The sequence below is a fragment of the Zootermopsis nevadensis genome, unplaced genomic scaffold (genome assembly GCF_977971745.1).
Source record: "Zootermopsis nevadensis isolate Lab colony 2312 unplaced genomic scaffold, Znev_1.0 Znev_ptg000013l, whole genome shotgun sequence".
Lineage (NCBI taxonomy): Eukaryota > Metazoa > Arthropoda > Insecta > Blattodea > Termopsidae > Zootermopsis > Zootermopsis nevadensis.
The window spans coordinates 13,709,188-13,726,476 of NW_028259145.1; the positions used below are offsets into that span (position 1 = coordinate 13,709,188).

The 17,289-nt window shown below is 35.2% G+C and overlaps 1 protein-coding gene across 1 annotated transcript; it reads right to left on the reverse strand.

Moving 5' to 3' along the window:
* Positions 1-1,556: 1,556 nt before the first annotated feature.
* Positions 1,557-17,282, reverse strand: CtsK1 (C1 family peptidase 26-29-p). The gene is made up of 11 exons (XM_022078605.2): positions 17,040-17,282; positions 14,356-14,517; positions 11,676-11,848; positions 11,167-11,271; positions 9,092-9,251; positions 8,781-8,973; positions 7,380-7,600; positions 6,454-6,554; positions 5,109-5,240; positions 3,745-3,934; positions 1,557-3,197 (listed from the first exon to the last, which is right to left on the reverse strand). Exons 1-11 carry the CDS (start codon positions 17,089-17,091, stop codon positions 3,013-3,015), a joined length of 1,674 nt encoding a protein of 557 aa, XP_021934297.1. The 5' UTR covers positions 17,092-17,282; the 3' UTR covers positions 1,557-3,012.
* Between the last annotated feature and the right edge of the window lie 7 nt (positions 17,283-17,289).

Consider the following 17,289-nt stretch of genomic DNA (forward strand, 5'->3'; position numbering starts at 1 on the left):
AACAATTGAAGAGATGCGGCCACAACGCGGTAAAAACTAGCACATTCTTTAATCCTTTGGAAAACAACTGATAACTATATGTGTCATTTTGATTAAGAATAAATAACGCTGCATTTTGTAATTATGGATTTCGAATGGTACCCACGTGTGAATATAGATTACTTAGTGTTAACCAACTGCTCGCTGTAAGACACACGCGGTTTTCTTTGACATACGGGCTAAATTCGAAAGATTATTGTAATTAGCTTCTGCTCTACTTCCAAATGGCTTTCCTAAGCTAAACCTACCTTTACCACGACAAGCGGATACTGCTTGGAAACCTTCATTGCCTTTAATGCGCTTTTATCCCCCCCCCCCGCGTTAAATGTAATGTCTATAAATATTCCACCACTTTCTCTTTTCTTTATTTTTTGCTTCGAAGGTTTATCAGTAATTTGGAGACATTCTTTACTCCGTCGACAAACTGCGGGTAAAAAATAAAAAGAACATATATATGTTTCGAACACATACAAATGCTGCCCGGCCAATGTGTGTGTGGAGTGAGAAGATAAACAGGAATCAGGAACTTGACAAAGTCTCTGTCTCAAGCTAATCTTTTTTGTACAAATCGAACTTAAAGAATTAAGTTTGATCAACAAGTCACACAGCGATGTGCATAAAAACCGTGGCTTTATGTCTATATAAAATTTCTTTGAAAGTCCTACAGCTTCTGTGTGCTTCATAAAAGCGCTCAGACGGTCATCACAGGTGAAAAGCATTTTGGCAAGATGTGACACTCACATACTCGGAGAAACATGGTTAATGGCACACCTTACGAATTTGAGAATCTGTCACGATGGTACTATAGAGTATAACGAGTTAAAAAGTAAAAGTCTGGAGTAGTGATATATGGCATAACGTCCATACGAAATTTCTTTAATTTTTGTCCAATCATTCATTAGTTATGAAATGTGTATGTATATCTATCAGTTTAGAACACACAAGGTCAAGTTCAGTTTGCTAAATTCAGGGCAGGCTGTTTGTGATGTTTCTGTCTGGTCTGGTCACCCCGCTACGGTATCTGAGTCGACCGTACAGCCAGCAACTCGACGCCGAGTGTCGGGCTGCGGGAAATAACCCCAACGGCTTCGGGCGCAGGAGCCCCTTTGCGTGGGGTATGGTCCCCTCAGTGGAGGAAATGCCACTGAAATCCATCAAGTAGCGTCTGTTCTCCAGGTTAGGGGCGGCTGTAAAAGGCGTCTGCTCCCCATGTTAGGGGCGGCCTAAAACAAACCTTGAGGAAAGCAACGGGAAACTACCTCAGGATTTTCTTTCCCAAGAAAACCCATCATGGATTTACCCACAGTTAAATGTGGAACATGTCTAATGATGGGTCACCAACTTTCAACATTGAAAGCCAGACTGATGATGATGTTAGTGCTGTACAAGTGCAGAGGATCCTTATATTTTATCCCAATTCTGTTTAGTGTTTTATATATATTCAAAACTGGAGGAAGTGTGGTGACAAAGTGAAACTGTATCAACATTCCATACTGTAAATAAAGGTGAACAAAATATAAGTTACATGTACTATTTTAATATAGGCAATACCTGTACTATGTATATTTGCAATGCAGTAACATGCTGCAGACAAAACCACAAAAGAAAATGCTCTCCAGGTGTTTGTAATTTTCAGTCCAAGAAAATATTTTGTAAAACCCACTCATAATCTATTCTAGACCAGTCCCAAAATGGAGTAACACACACCTGGTGAATATTGCTGAATACAAACAAATACTTTAGCTACACTAAGGAACTGTAAGTCATTCCTTAATATTGGACAATATGATTTTGAGAGTATAATTATCATGATTCCTTCACTTTCTTGATACTGCAGATGTATACAGGCTCACCCTAGAAAAAATGAACAATGAAATTCTACTCAAAGTTGAAATAAATTATACAAGTGGCCTTCTTTTGGGAGTGCTTTGAAAGACATTAATTTGTCTGCATGTAACAGAATCTAAATTGCTGTACATGGCTGATCACTTTATCAAACCATCTGGTATGACATAGTATGATTCAATTCAAAAGCCTGTATGAATTTTTACATGGATCTCCCAACACTCTGAAAGATTAGGATAAAACTTTATACAAGAGTCTTCTGAGAGATTCTGATAAAATTATATATGGTATACAAGTAAAAAACACAAGTTGTTACATTTTTATTGCTACACTTCAAAGTCCCAGAAATGTAAAATGAATTAAATGCCAGAGCAGATGTTAGTGATCGCAAATTTCATAATATATATTTCTGGTGAAATTCTGACCTATATTTCATGTGCCATGTGTAGAAGGACCAAACACTTTTGCCATGAATTACAAATTCCTAACATGTTACAGTGGTATTTACTGTACCATTGCTGTTACTGTCATCATTAACATACTCAATTGTGGCAATTGTTTGAGAATTTGGAATACTAGTAACACGTCCTGCTTATCCTGAGCATGACTGCAATGAAGAAAAGCACATAACCAAATCAAGCAACAAGCTGTAAAAACAAATTATTTAATTTAAGGTGCAATAAAGACTGCATGTCATTAGCCACCCAATTCATGTTATGTCAGTCCTGAAGATGAAAGAAGGAGAAGCTTCTGAGACAATGGAATTTTATTCAAACATGTGGCTCATAGCTTAACATGTCAGTAAATTATATTGCCATGAAAGATTCCATTCCCAAAGTTTTTGCATTCCATACCTAAGAACATTTTTCTTTTAGTATGTTATACAGTTATATTTTTAAATAAAGGTACTTGTCAATCATCCTGTTTCACTTTCCTTATGATATTTAAGGAAAGGCATCTGGCAAGAAATAGTACATAGGTTGAGACGCTTCAGATTTTCTCCTAATAATTCATAAAAATTAAACAAACTGTCAATATCCCTATCAAAATATCAGTGTCATGGGATAACAAAACATCACAAAATACAGTATTACAAATAATATCACCCAGAAGCATGCCATGTATTCTCTACATAGTGACATATGTGGGGTCAGTTTCAACACCACAGTTGTTATCCTTTTGTGACATGAGGATGTAGCCATCATTTCCCCAGTAGTTTGACCATGAATTCTTCACCAACCAGTAGGGGCTGCCATTAATGGTTCCATACCCAACCAGTAGCACAGCATGATCTAACTGATCTGGTTTATTGCCTGTAAAGACATACACAACTTTATAACACCATAATTTAACATTTATTGATCATTATCCAAGTAGTTGTACCTGGTAAACTGTCAAGATAATGTTTTGTACCACTCTTTTGGGCACTGAAAACAGATGATTTATTTTTTAGGATACTGAAAGGCTTGTATACTACCCACCTGGAGGATTAGCTATTCAGTGTAGCAGGATGTAACAATTACCATGTATATATGTAGGACATTGTAATAAAATATATATTATGAACAGTGGTAATGCAAGGCACTTAAGCTGGTAACATACTCTTGCATTGGCAAACTGTAGTGCATGAGGATGTTGCAGATGCTACACTTAGGCACTAAGGAAGTGACAATAACATGGTTCTAGCTAAGAACAATCCCCAGCTTCACCAACTAATATCTTTCCTAAGGAAGCCAATGGTTCATCTCTCTGGCTCAGTACTCATGCCTTCGTACTGAGCTCACTAGCTCACCGGGGGTGCATTGCAAGAAAATTTTCAGGTTGTTAATAATAATAATTATTATTGACACTAACACTTACCACACTCTGGATCATAGTAAATGCCATTTGAATAGAAAGAAAATGTCTTGCGAGAAGCATCAATAGCTACAGAAATAGGACCATGCTTGAGCAATGCCACCTTCAGAGCATCAGCATCTCCCGATGTTACATTCACATAGCCTGTGATATTTGCAGTTAGCGTCACATTATCAATGTGACAATAACCATCCTGCAACATATGAACATAAGTTATCATTCTCTAAGAGGTCCATCTGCCTATCCATCACAGATTTTAAACGTGCTTCCAGATGGAATGGAACTGGAATTAAGATTGGAAAATAAATGTGCATATAGGTGGTCACTCAATGCAAGGGTGGTGTAAGTGTGTGTGTGTGTGTGTGGGGGGGGGGGGGGGGGGGGGGAAGTAGTATGGTTTAAAATTCTGGAGGATTCTTTGGATGCTGTTCTACATTTTGTACCATCCTACGCATAAGTCTGATAAATAGCAAGGACAATAATGTTTGTTTTCAGTTAAAGTCACAAATGGCTACAATTTCTACATACTTTCCACACACTGCTCAGTTACTATATACATACAGAACAATTTTTGCCTCAGTGCACAATGCTGACTTTCAGTATTTTACAACAATGTAACAAGGTGCAGATGCCTTTGAGTTACAATATTCAAGTAACATACACCAGACTTACTTTTAGAATAGTACCAAATTTCTCATTAACATTCTTCTGATAGTGCAGTCTCAGATGTGATTAATTTCACATACTCTTGTTTCTAATTGTATTTTATAATGAATATAAATTGGAATTTTCAATCTCTAATTACAAACTTCCGAAGTATGTTAAGTCAATGTAACAGTGTGAGAAATGCATATTAATGGAGGTGGTTTCATGCTAATAATCAATTTGTATTGCTTGATGTACCAAAGCTACAGTGGAAAGAAGGGAGGTTGTGAAAAGTAGGTGATACGATTCTTAGTCTGATACTTGTATAGCAGATAGCTTCAAGATTCTCAAGGATGATGACTGTTCATCATGAGTTAACTCCAGCAATGCCTAACATCAAGAACACCATGCACACAGACATTCATGATCATATGAAACACTACATGCCACACATGACCTCATCCTTGAGAAAATGGAAACTGGCTATTCCACTGTAATCATGCACCACCAGCTCATAGGTCTCTTCTGGTACATGGATGTCTGATCAGGAATGGATCTTTGGACCTTGGAGCTTCTGCAACTTCCCTTCTCTCCAGGTATAGACCCTATTTAGAGTTTGATATAGGAACCATGTCAGTCCACAATTATTTTAGATTTTTTAAATTAGATCTTTGTATTTAATTTGCAAAGCTTTTCTGGTTAAATGATGAGTAACTACATACCTGACCTAAGTAGCCACCATATTCATCTTCAAGTGGTATCCCACCATGTTTCATCATCCATTGATAAGAGCGGAAATCTTCACCACCATCACATCCATTGTTTCCATAACCCCAACTGCAGTCAATCAAAGCCTGGAAACAAGGTGATGTCCTTTTATATATACAAAAATAATAGATGACCTTTAATGTGTATGGAAAACAGGCCAATCAAATTGGAACAATGCAAAAAACAAATACTGCATGGAAAATTTTGTAAAATCTCTTTATTGTTTAAGCAAAGTGAGATATTCTTATGACCCATAAAGCTGCCTTATAATGCCTTATAAGTAATGAATGTGCTTCCTTTACCAATCACTGCCCAGACTTTAGAGCTTTAACACAGTGCCGAGTTTGCTCATTGGACTATTCATATTGTATAATGTGGAATGGTGAGATTACTCACAGTACATAGTTTACAGTCATTATTTCATATAATGTGAGATACCAGAATTTTTGATGTTATTTTGCAGGGAAAAAATATGTCTTTTGTTTTTATGCAGTAAGCTTTATTTTTAGTAACGTGTAACAGAATACAGTGAAAACAAACAGGCTCTACATAGGCAGCTGCAATGCTGCTATATGATAGAGATTATTTTATTTTTGCAGTTAAATAATGGATTGTCAGTCAATATAAAAATCAGTTTTTTGTCTATGTTTTCATTAGATTTATATAGGTGCTGTTATGGTCCAAGAGACCTGTCAGGCTCACATGTACAGGACCTGATTTGTGCTTCATACTTGTGTGTTTCATTTACACTATTTTCTGCCATTAAATCCTGTCATTATATGTATGTCCATTCCTTGTTCACATCTGTATTTATGTCTTGGGAGTTACCTAACTACTGTGTGAATGAGTAGGAACTTCAGTATGCAACCACAGTAACAAGTACTGAACACCTTCAATGTCCAGTTATATTTCAAGCACTTTAGAAAGTGAAGAATTTGTGAAAACTTGTGGAATCTGAATGAAGTAAAATGGTCAGATAAAAATGAGAATAGTGACAGTGATGACAATGAATAGAAGTAATTTCAGTTGACAAGTTGGGGAAAGTATGCATAGTGCAACAATTCAGCTGAGTTTACCAGGATCTGACCTTCAACCTTTGCAAACACTGCCAGTGATGTCAGGGTCAAGAACTCCTCAAGAGGGTACATGTGTACCTGTCTGGGCAGGGAATATCATTTAGTCACCTCCACGAAAGAATGCATATGAAATACTGTTACCTAGAATCTGCTTGGACATGTTGTAGATGTGGGTATCAGTCCATGCAGCCAGTACCCAAAACACTGCAAATCTACATCTTACCTGTTGTGACAGTCGTGCCTGATGACCATACTTCAGGAAGTATGCTCCTTCAATGGCACCTGTTGTCCCGAAACTCCAACATGAGCCACACACAGACTGATCTAAATAAAAGTACCATAACCCTTGCTTATTCCATACCAGATATGTAAACTGATTTCAAAACATTCTGATACTTCACCCAAAAGCCAATATATTATCAACATAATGGAATGAACTGCTTGCTGGTAGCCTATTTTATGAGTTGTGGAATACATGTAGTATGTTCTCTTCCTTCTCTATAAGAATATAAATTACAAGGGAAAATGGAATGTTGGTCCACTCATTTCTTAAACCTAGAAATGGAGATTCCAACAACTTATGGTTTTAGGTACAACACTCATTTAATGGTCTAGGCAAAATATCTTTCATATAAGTGCACACTACCATACACAAAACTGTTCAGTGCACAAATGGAAATCCACTTCTGAAACAAGAACTGTAATTTTCTCTTTGTTATACAAATCTAAACTTATTTTCATTATAAAAAGTGGCATTAGCAGGGTAGAATCAAAGAACTTGGACAAAAATGTACTCCACTTTGTCATTCACAATCTCATTTGAAGTCACCTGGGGTACACAAGTACCTGCAGTGAGAAGCTAGCATCTAATTACCAGAGCTATGGCATGGCCTAATAAAATAAATATATTAGATCTAACTAACTAGATGGCTTACGGAACCCTAAGGTTCATCACCAAATTAACTAAAGCCCTCCACCAGTTCCTGCCTGGGCCAACAAAATCCAATCGCCTTCAACTCCTATCTCCCACAGATCAAGCTTTGTGTCTTAAACAACTTTTTTTGTGACCTCTGTACGTCAGGTTAGGGTTTAAACATAACTATATTATGGACCTATTTACTGATATGTGTTTCTCAGTTTAGATAATACCTTTAACTGGAGTGACAGCCCCATAGAGTCTCCAGTCCAGGTTAGAAGGAAGATCCTTCAACATTCTATCAAGGTGGGTGTAAGGAAAAGGGGCACCACCATTGTAACCTCTAGAGTATTGCTTTCCTCTAAGGGCCTTCAATTCCAAGTCTGTTCGATCAGCCAAGTGGTTCACACCTAACTGGAAACTATGACCAGCTCGATTCTTTGAATGGATAAACCTGCAAGCAAAGCAAAATACACATAATAGATGTTATGAATGTTGGAATAGCAATTTTACAGTAGCAATGCTAAAGCAACAAAAACTTTATAACTTTCATTTGATACACCCTAGTGAACTTATTCCTTCACAAAATACACTAGTCTGATGTACAATTGCGTAAAACCAAGGGAAAAATGGAGATGATAAGGTCTGGCTTGTATTCCAAGATTTTAGGTGATAGCAATTTTATTTTCATTTTTCCATTTGTGCTCATTATGTTGTGACATCTTGGAAATGAATTTTCCTGAGGAATGACAAAAGTTCACCTTAAAATATACACTATTTTGATAAAAATTGATATTTTCAACAAAAATTTCAGCCTGACAAGAGAAGTGATAATTTATTAATTTTATGTAAAATAGTTTTTTGACTTGTCCATCAACAAAATAACAAAACTACTATGTTTCAGAAGGTGAATTCTGTTTCCAACTTCAGGAAGAAAAGGTAGAAAATAGGACAGAAATTCTATCTGCTGGGCCCTCTGGTTAGCTAGCTTGAGCTGTTCAGATCTGAGGCTAGCTCAACCAGGGAGCACAACAAATAGCTTTCTGTCCTCTTCTCCCACCTGAAGATGGAAGCAGAGTACAGCTTATGAAACATGACAGTTATATGATTTTATTATTTATATGATGGACAGAGTCCAAAAGAACAATTTTACAATTGTCAGAAACCTTCAGACCGAATATTTTTAAATTTCCTGCAATTTGCACCTTCTTGCAATTTTCATTAATCCTCAGAAATGTGTAAATGCAGAGATCCATTGTATTTATATTTAAAAAGATGATGAGAAACAAATGGTAGGCTCTGGTGAACACAATAATGAATCTTTATGTTCCATAAAAGGCAAGGAATTTCTTGACCAACTGAGTAACAACAAGCTTTTAAAGGACCCAATTCCACAGAGTTAGTTACCAACGTGCCATAGAATTATGAAAAGACAAAACCTACACAAATTCAGTCCATGTGCACAGTTATTAGAAAGTACTGAAAGCTTAATAAGGAGATCTAAATGAGATGTTTTAGTGGTTCTTATATTTCTCACAGCCCACCTTCACAAAATAGGAGGTACAGGTGGAGAATTTTCATATCACAGTTAGTGTTTAAAAATACCTGACACACAAAATGATGCAGATTTTTACCTCAAATTCTGTCGGAAAGTCTCCTTTCTTTGGGCATTTTCCAATTCATCAGAATAATCTTTGTCATGTCTGTGTTTAAAATGATCAAATGCAGTTTCCACATGATCATCATAGTTGTGTATAAATTCCTTTATTGGGTTAAAAGTGTAGATATGTCTGTCACCTGGACCTGGAAAGCTAGTACAGGTCATGTCTAAAAGAAACCAACCATGAAGAACACATATAATTAAAATGCCATTTTAAATTTGTATATGTCACCATTTTACATGATTATTATGTCACATATTGCTAAATATGAAATGAAAACTTACTGTCAGAAACTCTGAACACATTTGGATTAGGTGTGTCAGAAGAGAACCAATCATATTCCAAGTAGTAGTGATCATAATGTGAGCCTAAGAGAGAATTATAACCTTTCATCTCATATCGGACAGGGATAGATACTTTCACTCCTTGTATCTTAGGAGACTTCTGAAAACAAAGTCAGTGAATATAATCATTATAATGCAAAAGTGATATTGTATGTTACAATGAAACCAAGGGCACAGATGAACCTGGCAGAAAATGACAATTTTTTCAGTCTCTGCTAGTCAGTAATTCTAATCATTTAATTTTGAATCTATTTATATTTTACTTCAAGCAATACTGTACAATTTATATGAAAAGTCACTTTTAGATATTCTGTAATCTCATAAATCAACCATCCTTTACATTAGAACATTTACTTGAATTAATTTCTTGTCATCATTCTTACTGTTGCCATTATAATCATCATCATACCATCTTGCAGGGTATCTGTCCATAAGCCAGGGTCAAACCTTATCCTCAATGCCCCTTATGTAGAAACTTCTGGAAAATTCATTTGTTATACTAATATCTTCAAGATGTGTGCCCATTTGTAGTTCCATGCTGTAGACTACCAGGAATGTCAGCTAAACTCTTTTGTAATGATCATGCTACACATCCAGTTTCACCAACAAGTGAGGAGCTTTCCTTCATAAAAGATTGTGAAATATGGTGAAAAACTTATGCACAAGTGTGGTTATAATTCTTTTGGAATACATATATTATCATTGCATTGTTTCCTTTTAAACTCCCAAGGTATTTAAAAATGCTCTATATTCTTGCTAGTGTTACATTTCCTGCATTTTGAACAAAAAAGCATGAACTTGAAGCATTTTGAATGAGAAACATGGTAATGATAAGCTTCAACAATACTGAGCTACAGCAAAAATAATTGAAGAAAAATAGGCAAACAACTGGAAGTGAGTATGGGAGGGAAACAATTTGTATACTACATCATTCATTTTGTCATACTCTGGCTTTTTCCAAAGCAATAACAGCATCATAAATGAAATGGGCCACTGGCACTGACTCACTCAATTTTAAACAAAATGTTTTGATAAACATAGATAGCACTATGAATAAAAGGCATATTTTTCAGCAGTTCTGAAAGTGGAATCAAAACCATTTAAAAGGAGACAATTTATCTCAGGTATGGTGTGTGTTGCCATACATAGCTCATGTTTATATTTGAAGGACTCACAGCATTTTAAAATAAAGCCCCTAAATCATTATCATCATATTCACCTTTCACAAACACTGTATTTCAATCATAAGATCTTTGTATTTTAATATTCTTTCTGCTTTTATCTTCAATACAGTTCTATCAACTGGTACAGAAAGGTTAACTAGCAAACATGACCCTTTTCTGTCTTCATATGTGATATCAGGTTTGCTTTTGCATGGTATGGTTCTGTCTGTTGTTGTTGGTGTCAGCATTGTTTTGTTGAACACTTTGTAATTGCTGTATTGTTATTTCTTTTTTGTGCTGTGGAAAGTATGTTAATATCTTTGTTAAGACATGGCCATTCCCAGAATTTGTCAATTGCCATTACATACTACAATGTTTGCTAGAGATATCATCAAAGCAATTTTGATGACTGTAACCCAGTTCAAGTTACATCAAAATAAGTGTCCCCCCACCCCACATCACATATGTGTCATATTTCAATCAGCATATCTTAAGTTAGAAGTTCTACATTAAAATTAAGTATTAGTTGGACTTTTATGAAGAATTTACTTCTAAGAACAATTCCTTACTAAGATTTTTCATAGAACATATAAGGAGTGCATATTTAAAGTCAAGGATAAATTGACAGACAAGTTCATGAGACTGATACATTCTGACCAAAATCACTATTCAAGATGAGCAAGAGTAAAGATAATGTTTTACATCCTTTTTTGAGTTATATATACTGTAATATTCTAGGCTCCTACTCAAAATAAGCACAGGCAACAGCTATGTACGACACAACTCAACAGAGAGTAAGACACTACAAATTAAATCAACCAACTCCTCTGATGAAGATAGTCATACACTTGCCTTGTAACGAATCCACATAGTATATTTGTTGACTTTCATGCCCTTTGTTTCCAATAACTGCCATTTCTCACATGTTAGGCCATTTACCAGTTCTTCACCAAGGAACTATAACAAAAATAAACAGAAGCTGAAACATCGATCACAAAAATAATATTTCTCATTTCAAACCATTTTAGTTTCTTCTCATTCTTGTTTACCTTTTATGAAGTCTGAATATGCCTTCATTTGTCAGCAATATGACCAATCAGCCACAGCATTTCACATTTATGATGAAGAGATTCAATTAAATGCAGAATCAAAATGTTGTGTCATGTGTAGCATTCAGCTGTAGCTGAATTGTAATTATGACTTACAGATGATGATGCACTTATGTCAAAACATGTAGCCACAAATTTTGTAAGTTAATAAATGAATGAATATATTTTACTGACAGTGCTTATAATCAATCAAGATGGCTGCATTAATGGAAAAGAAACAGAAAATTAATTATCACCCATGATGTATCATACCTTGAAACCTGTTAGATCTGGCAGAATACTCTGGGGTTCTATTCGACTCTCACTGCTTCCATTGACTTGTAGGCAAGAATCCAAATTGTGCACTTTTTCTGTTGTCACTGGTGCTACTTTCAAGCTGGAGCCAAACTCACCAAACTTGCTTAGCTGGTATGTTTTCACCATTCCTTAAACAGCAACAAAGGAATTGCATTTGTCATCCCGTGGTTCCAGACACCTAACACCACTGAAATACATTTCCAGCAAGTCATTGTTTTATAGATTTTATACAGATGACTTGATCTCCAAACTGTGTTTCATGGTAACTAACACTACGTAATTCCAAAATCACATTTACTGAAGTTCAACTACCTTATAACCTGCTTACAATGAAAAACTCAACCAAAAATGGCAAGTGCATAAATATTTTAGAATTCTGGTACCAGACATTATCTCAGTCCCTACTTCATATTGTCTTGATGTGCTCCAGAATGAAAAAACATGTACAGAATAGTTTTCCAAGACTTAAACTCTTTTGTTATAGCAACTCATTTAAATACATTCTTTAAACAATAAGACATTTCTGAAGAACTACATATACAACTGAACTCAGCATAAATAATTCCTCTGAATTATGTGAATGTTTTTCTGGCTGTATGAATACAAAGGGAAAAATGCAGAAACAGTCCCCTCTGAACATTAAAGACATGAATAAAACTATCATAGTAGTGATATTAGAAGAACCCTTGCTTCGTAAGACATACACAAGTTGGATAAATAACTTTTATAATTACTGAGGTTTGTTAAATTCTTAGTCACAGAAGACAGCACAATGTACCTACAAAAGTAAAAGAACAAAAGTTAAGAAAGGTAAAATTTTGGTGTAACACAATAAACCTGAGTCAGTTATCGTGGATCAAAATGAAGACTACACTCTAGTAATAAGCTCTACATTTCAGTGATAAAACAAGACAAGTGACTGTAAAGTGAGTTCAAGTGCATATGCCTCTTTGTTATCAAGTGTAACAAATTCATAAGTGGTGTTGAAAGGACAAGTTGTTACAAAAGTGCCTCACAGAAAGAAAAAAGAATCCATTAATTCAATATTAATGGCTAATTAATAGTTGATACTAGGGCTGGATTAAGGTCCTTGTAGGCCACAGGCACTGTTTTGTATGCCCCTTGATGGATGCATTTTTATGGGTCTAACAATTTCTATGGGCAAACTGATGAACAAAAGTATCTAGATAATTTTTTCTGATAGCAAATTGGTGTATGTGACATTGTGATACGTTTGTTACAAGTTTTATCATACAAATATAAAAAAGGTAACAAAACTTGTTTGCAGGTCTTGGGCACAGTACCTACTGTGCCTATTGGATAATATGACCCTGGTTGATACTGTGGTTGAATGGTGGTATAAATATACTAGTAACATAAGCATACGAGGTGCGATCGGAAAGTTTCAAGACTGTGTCAATAGAGGGCGAACCGGATGTAGTACGAGCTTCTGCCGCTAGGGGGTGCGGCCTACATTCATAGTGAATCAGTGTGCCAGCCGGCATCATCGAATTAGCATTTGTTTCTTAGTTACGGGCATTTTGGTAGTGCATTACACCGACCCTCCTGCGATTTCGGAATGGCGGATTTTCATGAACAAATCAAATTTTGCCAAAGACTCGCCAAAACGGCTACGGAAACCTATGAAATGCTAAAGCAAGCATTTGGAGAGTCCGCAATGGGTCGTGCACAAAATTTTGTGTGGCATTCACGTTTTAAAAATGGCCGAACCTCTGTCGATGATGACGAGCGTTCTGGACGACCATCTTCGAGCACAACGCCCGAAATTGTTACGATGATTCGGCAGGCCATTCACGAAGATCGACGTCGTACCATCAACGACTTGTGCGACATTGTTGGGATAGGCTATGGGACCTGTCAGCTGATTCTAAAGGAAGAACTCCACATGCGACGCATCATGACAACGCGCCAGCGCACACCGCCCTCAAAGTTCGGCAGTTTTTGGCCTCAAACACCATGGCCGTCATCCCGCACCCTCTTTATTCGCCGGATTTAGCTCCGTGTGACTTCTTCCTCTTCCCAAAGATGAAAATTCAGCTAAAGGGAAGGAGATTTGAGACGATAGAAGAGATTCAGGCAGAATCGCAGATGGTGCTTGACAGGCTGACAAAGAAAGATTTCCAGGGATGCTTCCAGGCTTGGCAGCGGCGCTGGGATCGTTGTGTTCACTCCCAGGGGAACTACTTCGAGGGTGATGGATGAATTTAATACCTGAGATAAGTGTACGGGTTTTTATAGGCGCAGTCTTGAAACTTTCCGATCGCACCTCGTATGTCACAAGTAATATTATATATGTGCCAACAGAGCAGTAAATATCTAAGCATGATATGTTAATAGAAAACTGTTGTATCAGTATATGGTGTCTGATAACTGCTTAATACCTTTAACATGTCATACTACAATTAATACAAAACACTGTAGTTGTGTTAACTGACAAATGTGTATATTTTAATTTGAATCTTAAATTCCATCTTCTTTCCTTAAAGTGAGAGGCCAAGTTTCAAACAGATACAAAATAATGGTTAAATTGATGATGAAAAGAGAACAGATGAATGAAAGGGAAAATGGAATGTATAAGTAAGTTATAGGCTTTCAACCTGTGAACACAACTTACCTCCATAATAATCAATTCGGCTAGAACCAAGCTTCAAATCATACCATGCATAGAAGGGCTCATGGATCTCTGCATAAGGGATGTACAATGTTCCTTTAACAGTATATGAATCACTGAAGTTTGGTGGTGTCTGAGAACTGTGAGAGGCAACTGTAAGTGAGACTGGAAGAGATATTAATTTTTGTGATAATATTTAATACCTTATGTCTACAAATATAATGTAAATCTCTAAAAGTATGTAATAATTATTCATTACATCACCAAGTATTTTGAACATTGCAAATTATTTTTGGTATCTTTAAGCTTTTGAAGCTGAGGTTTATCTAAATAACATTTAAGAATTCAGTTCATACCTCAAAATAACACAACCCTTCACCATTACAATAATTACTTTCTTGATGCTGTTTAAAGAAATAATTCCTGTTTACAGTAGGAATCATACAAGACCCATAAACACAAAAGGCAGATACTGAATATTAAAGCAGGTGCCACATATAGTACCCATTGGTCTTTTAAGGTAAACAATCAATTGCTGAGAATTATAAGAAAATTAAAACATATTTAGGATAATTTGAAAAAGTAAGGAGACAATGGTGCAACCCAAAAGAATCATGTCATGTTTGAATATTAAACATTTATTTATACTGTCTATAAGCTATAATAAACAAATGAGTTTTTATATAACTGATACTGATTTATTATAATACTGACACATGATGAGATAAGTTCAGTCACTTGGAAACAAAACTATTAACTACTACTACTTACACTTTATGAATCTTACTTAAATAACAGATACATTAGAACAGTATTACATACTAATGACAGTAGCAATACAGCCTCGGATTGGCTTAAAGTTAGATATGGAGTTCCACAAGGGTCTATATTGGGACCTTTGTTGTTTCTTTTATACATAAATGATTTACCCAGTATAATAACTAAATTTGCTACACCAATAATTTTTGCTGATGATACTAGCATCCTATTTTCTCATTCTAATACAAACGACTTTAATAAACACATTCATGCAATATTTGAAAATATAAATAGATGGTTTAGAATGAACAGATTATCACTAAACTTTAATAAGACACATTATATTAATTTTAAAATTAAGAGAAAAATGTCAGATACTGTTACAATAAGTTATAATAATAAATTCATTAATAATATCTTCTGTACTAAATTCTTGGGAATTATGATTGATGGTGCATTAACTTGGAAGAATCATATTGATCTATATTTAATAAATTACCCACAGAGGTTAAGAATACCTCAAATAATTTTAAAAAGTTCAAGGTTGCATTAAGGCATTTCTTAATTACTCACTCGTTTTACACTGTGGATGAGTACTTAATTGGATAACTATTGTAATAAAAATACTAATTATATTGTCTTGAATTTAGTACGCTGCTTGTCTAGATGTAATTTTTTAATGTATGTATTTTATGTTTTTATACTTGAATTTGTGACGTGTTCTATATCCACTATTGGATTCTTGGAACTTGTAAATAAATAAATAAATAAAAATAAACACTAGTTGTATTTTAGGCTTATAAAACTTGTTCCATGAACTCTCATCCAAGAATATACCTTTCAATCCAATGAATTATTTAAAAGCTAAAATTCAAATTCATTGTTATTTAATAGAAAGGCCACAAAATAATGTATACATTTTGGTTAAAGAGCTCAAAGGAAAATACCACTGGAGTATCAAGAAGTAAATTGAAGGATACTAATAAAATAGGAACTAAAAAATAACCTACAAAAAATTAAATACAGATTCAGTAACAGGTTTTTGTGATGATAGCAACAAGTCAACATGTTTCCCAGTTCTCACCAGAAGGGAATTTTGTAAACACTTGAATATCCACTGGAAGTCAGTTAACATGAGAAGGATGTATAACATGTCTTAGCACAAACACAATACTTGTTTCTAATACAAATATAAATTACATAGTCATGACAGTAGTTCACAGTTAACTACACTATAATTACAACAACAACAATTACACAAAAAAGCATTATTGCTCACATGTATTTACAATGGCTGAGAATTTCTGGTTAGGTTGATATTTACTGAGTTCAATGTTTGGCATATGAAGGTCATATCTGTACCTTGTACTTATACTGTGGATATCTGAGTTTGTTTAAAAATTTTCAGTGTTGTCCACTACAAATGATAAATAAAGAGAGCAAGAATTCACTGGCAAGTGGAACAGTATTAAATTTCTTAAACAATTCCTTACAAGAGGCCCTCACTATACTGCCTGCGAATAATCAAATAAATTTCATTTTGATGTAAAATGCTTTTGTGCTGTCTGTTGAGTTTCCCCAGGAAATATTTCAGATATACCTACAACACAGGTGCTCTAGCTCTGAATGGCCAGTCAGTAAATGGTCCCTATCAAGTTAAAAAACCTTTAAGATGGGTTAGGCCCTCATATCAAATTAGAATTTATATATCACTGCAAAAGTGGAATATGTCCTTGATTCTTCATTCAGATAAAACTCTTGATTTATACACAATTGGAAACGTTGACTGGCAATTTTGATACGACATACCTTAAACTAAGTTTCAAATAGTAATCAGAAAATTCCAATAAAATAGTATGCCGGCAATCATTTAACAAAGAAAAATAACATTGGCAAAATGAAAGTTTAATTTTGGCCCAATCACTTACCTGATATTAAAATTAAAGGCAAGAAGGGAAGGAAATCACATTTTCCAGTCATTTTAATCGATCTAGTGATAATTCCAATACTACGTGGTGCGATGAAATTAGCTGGTTACTGAAACTGTTCTTTCTCTGCACGCACACTCAAATGTTATAAGAATTCAAACAACACATGCCCAAGAAACACTACGATAGTTGACTAATCATGTGATGTCTTTCGTGTGTTTACTCACAAACTCGGGACGTCATGTGACAA

Coding starts and splice junctions, on each gene's coding strand:
- CtsK1 (XM_022078605.2), bottom strand. CDS start 17,091: ATGACTGGAAAATGTGATTTCCTTCCCTTCTTGCCTTTAATTTTAATA. Junction 14,518..17,039: donor GCCTTTAATTTTAATATCAG/GTAAGTGATTGG, acceptor TATCTCTTCCAG/TCTCACTTACAGTTGCCTCT. Junction 7,601..8,780: donor ACTTTCCGACAGAATTTGAG/GTAAAAATCTGC, acceptor CTTTGCTTGCAG/GTTTATCCATTCAAAGAATC.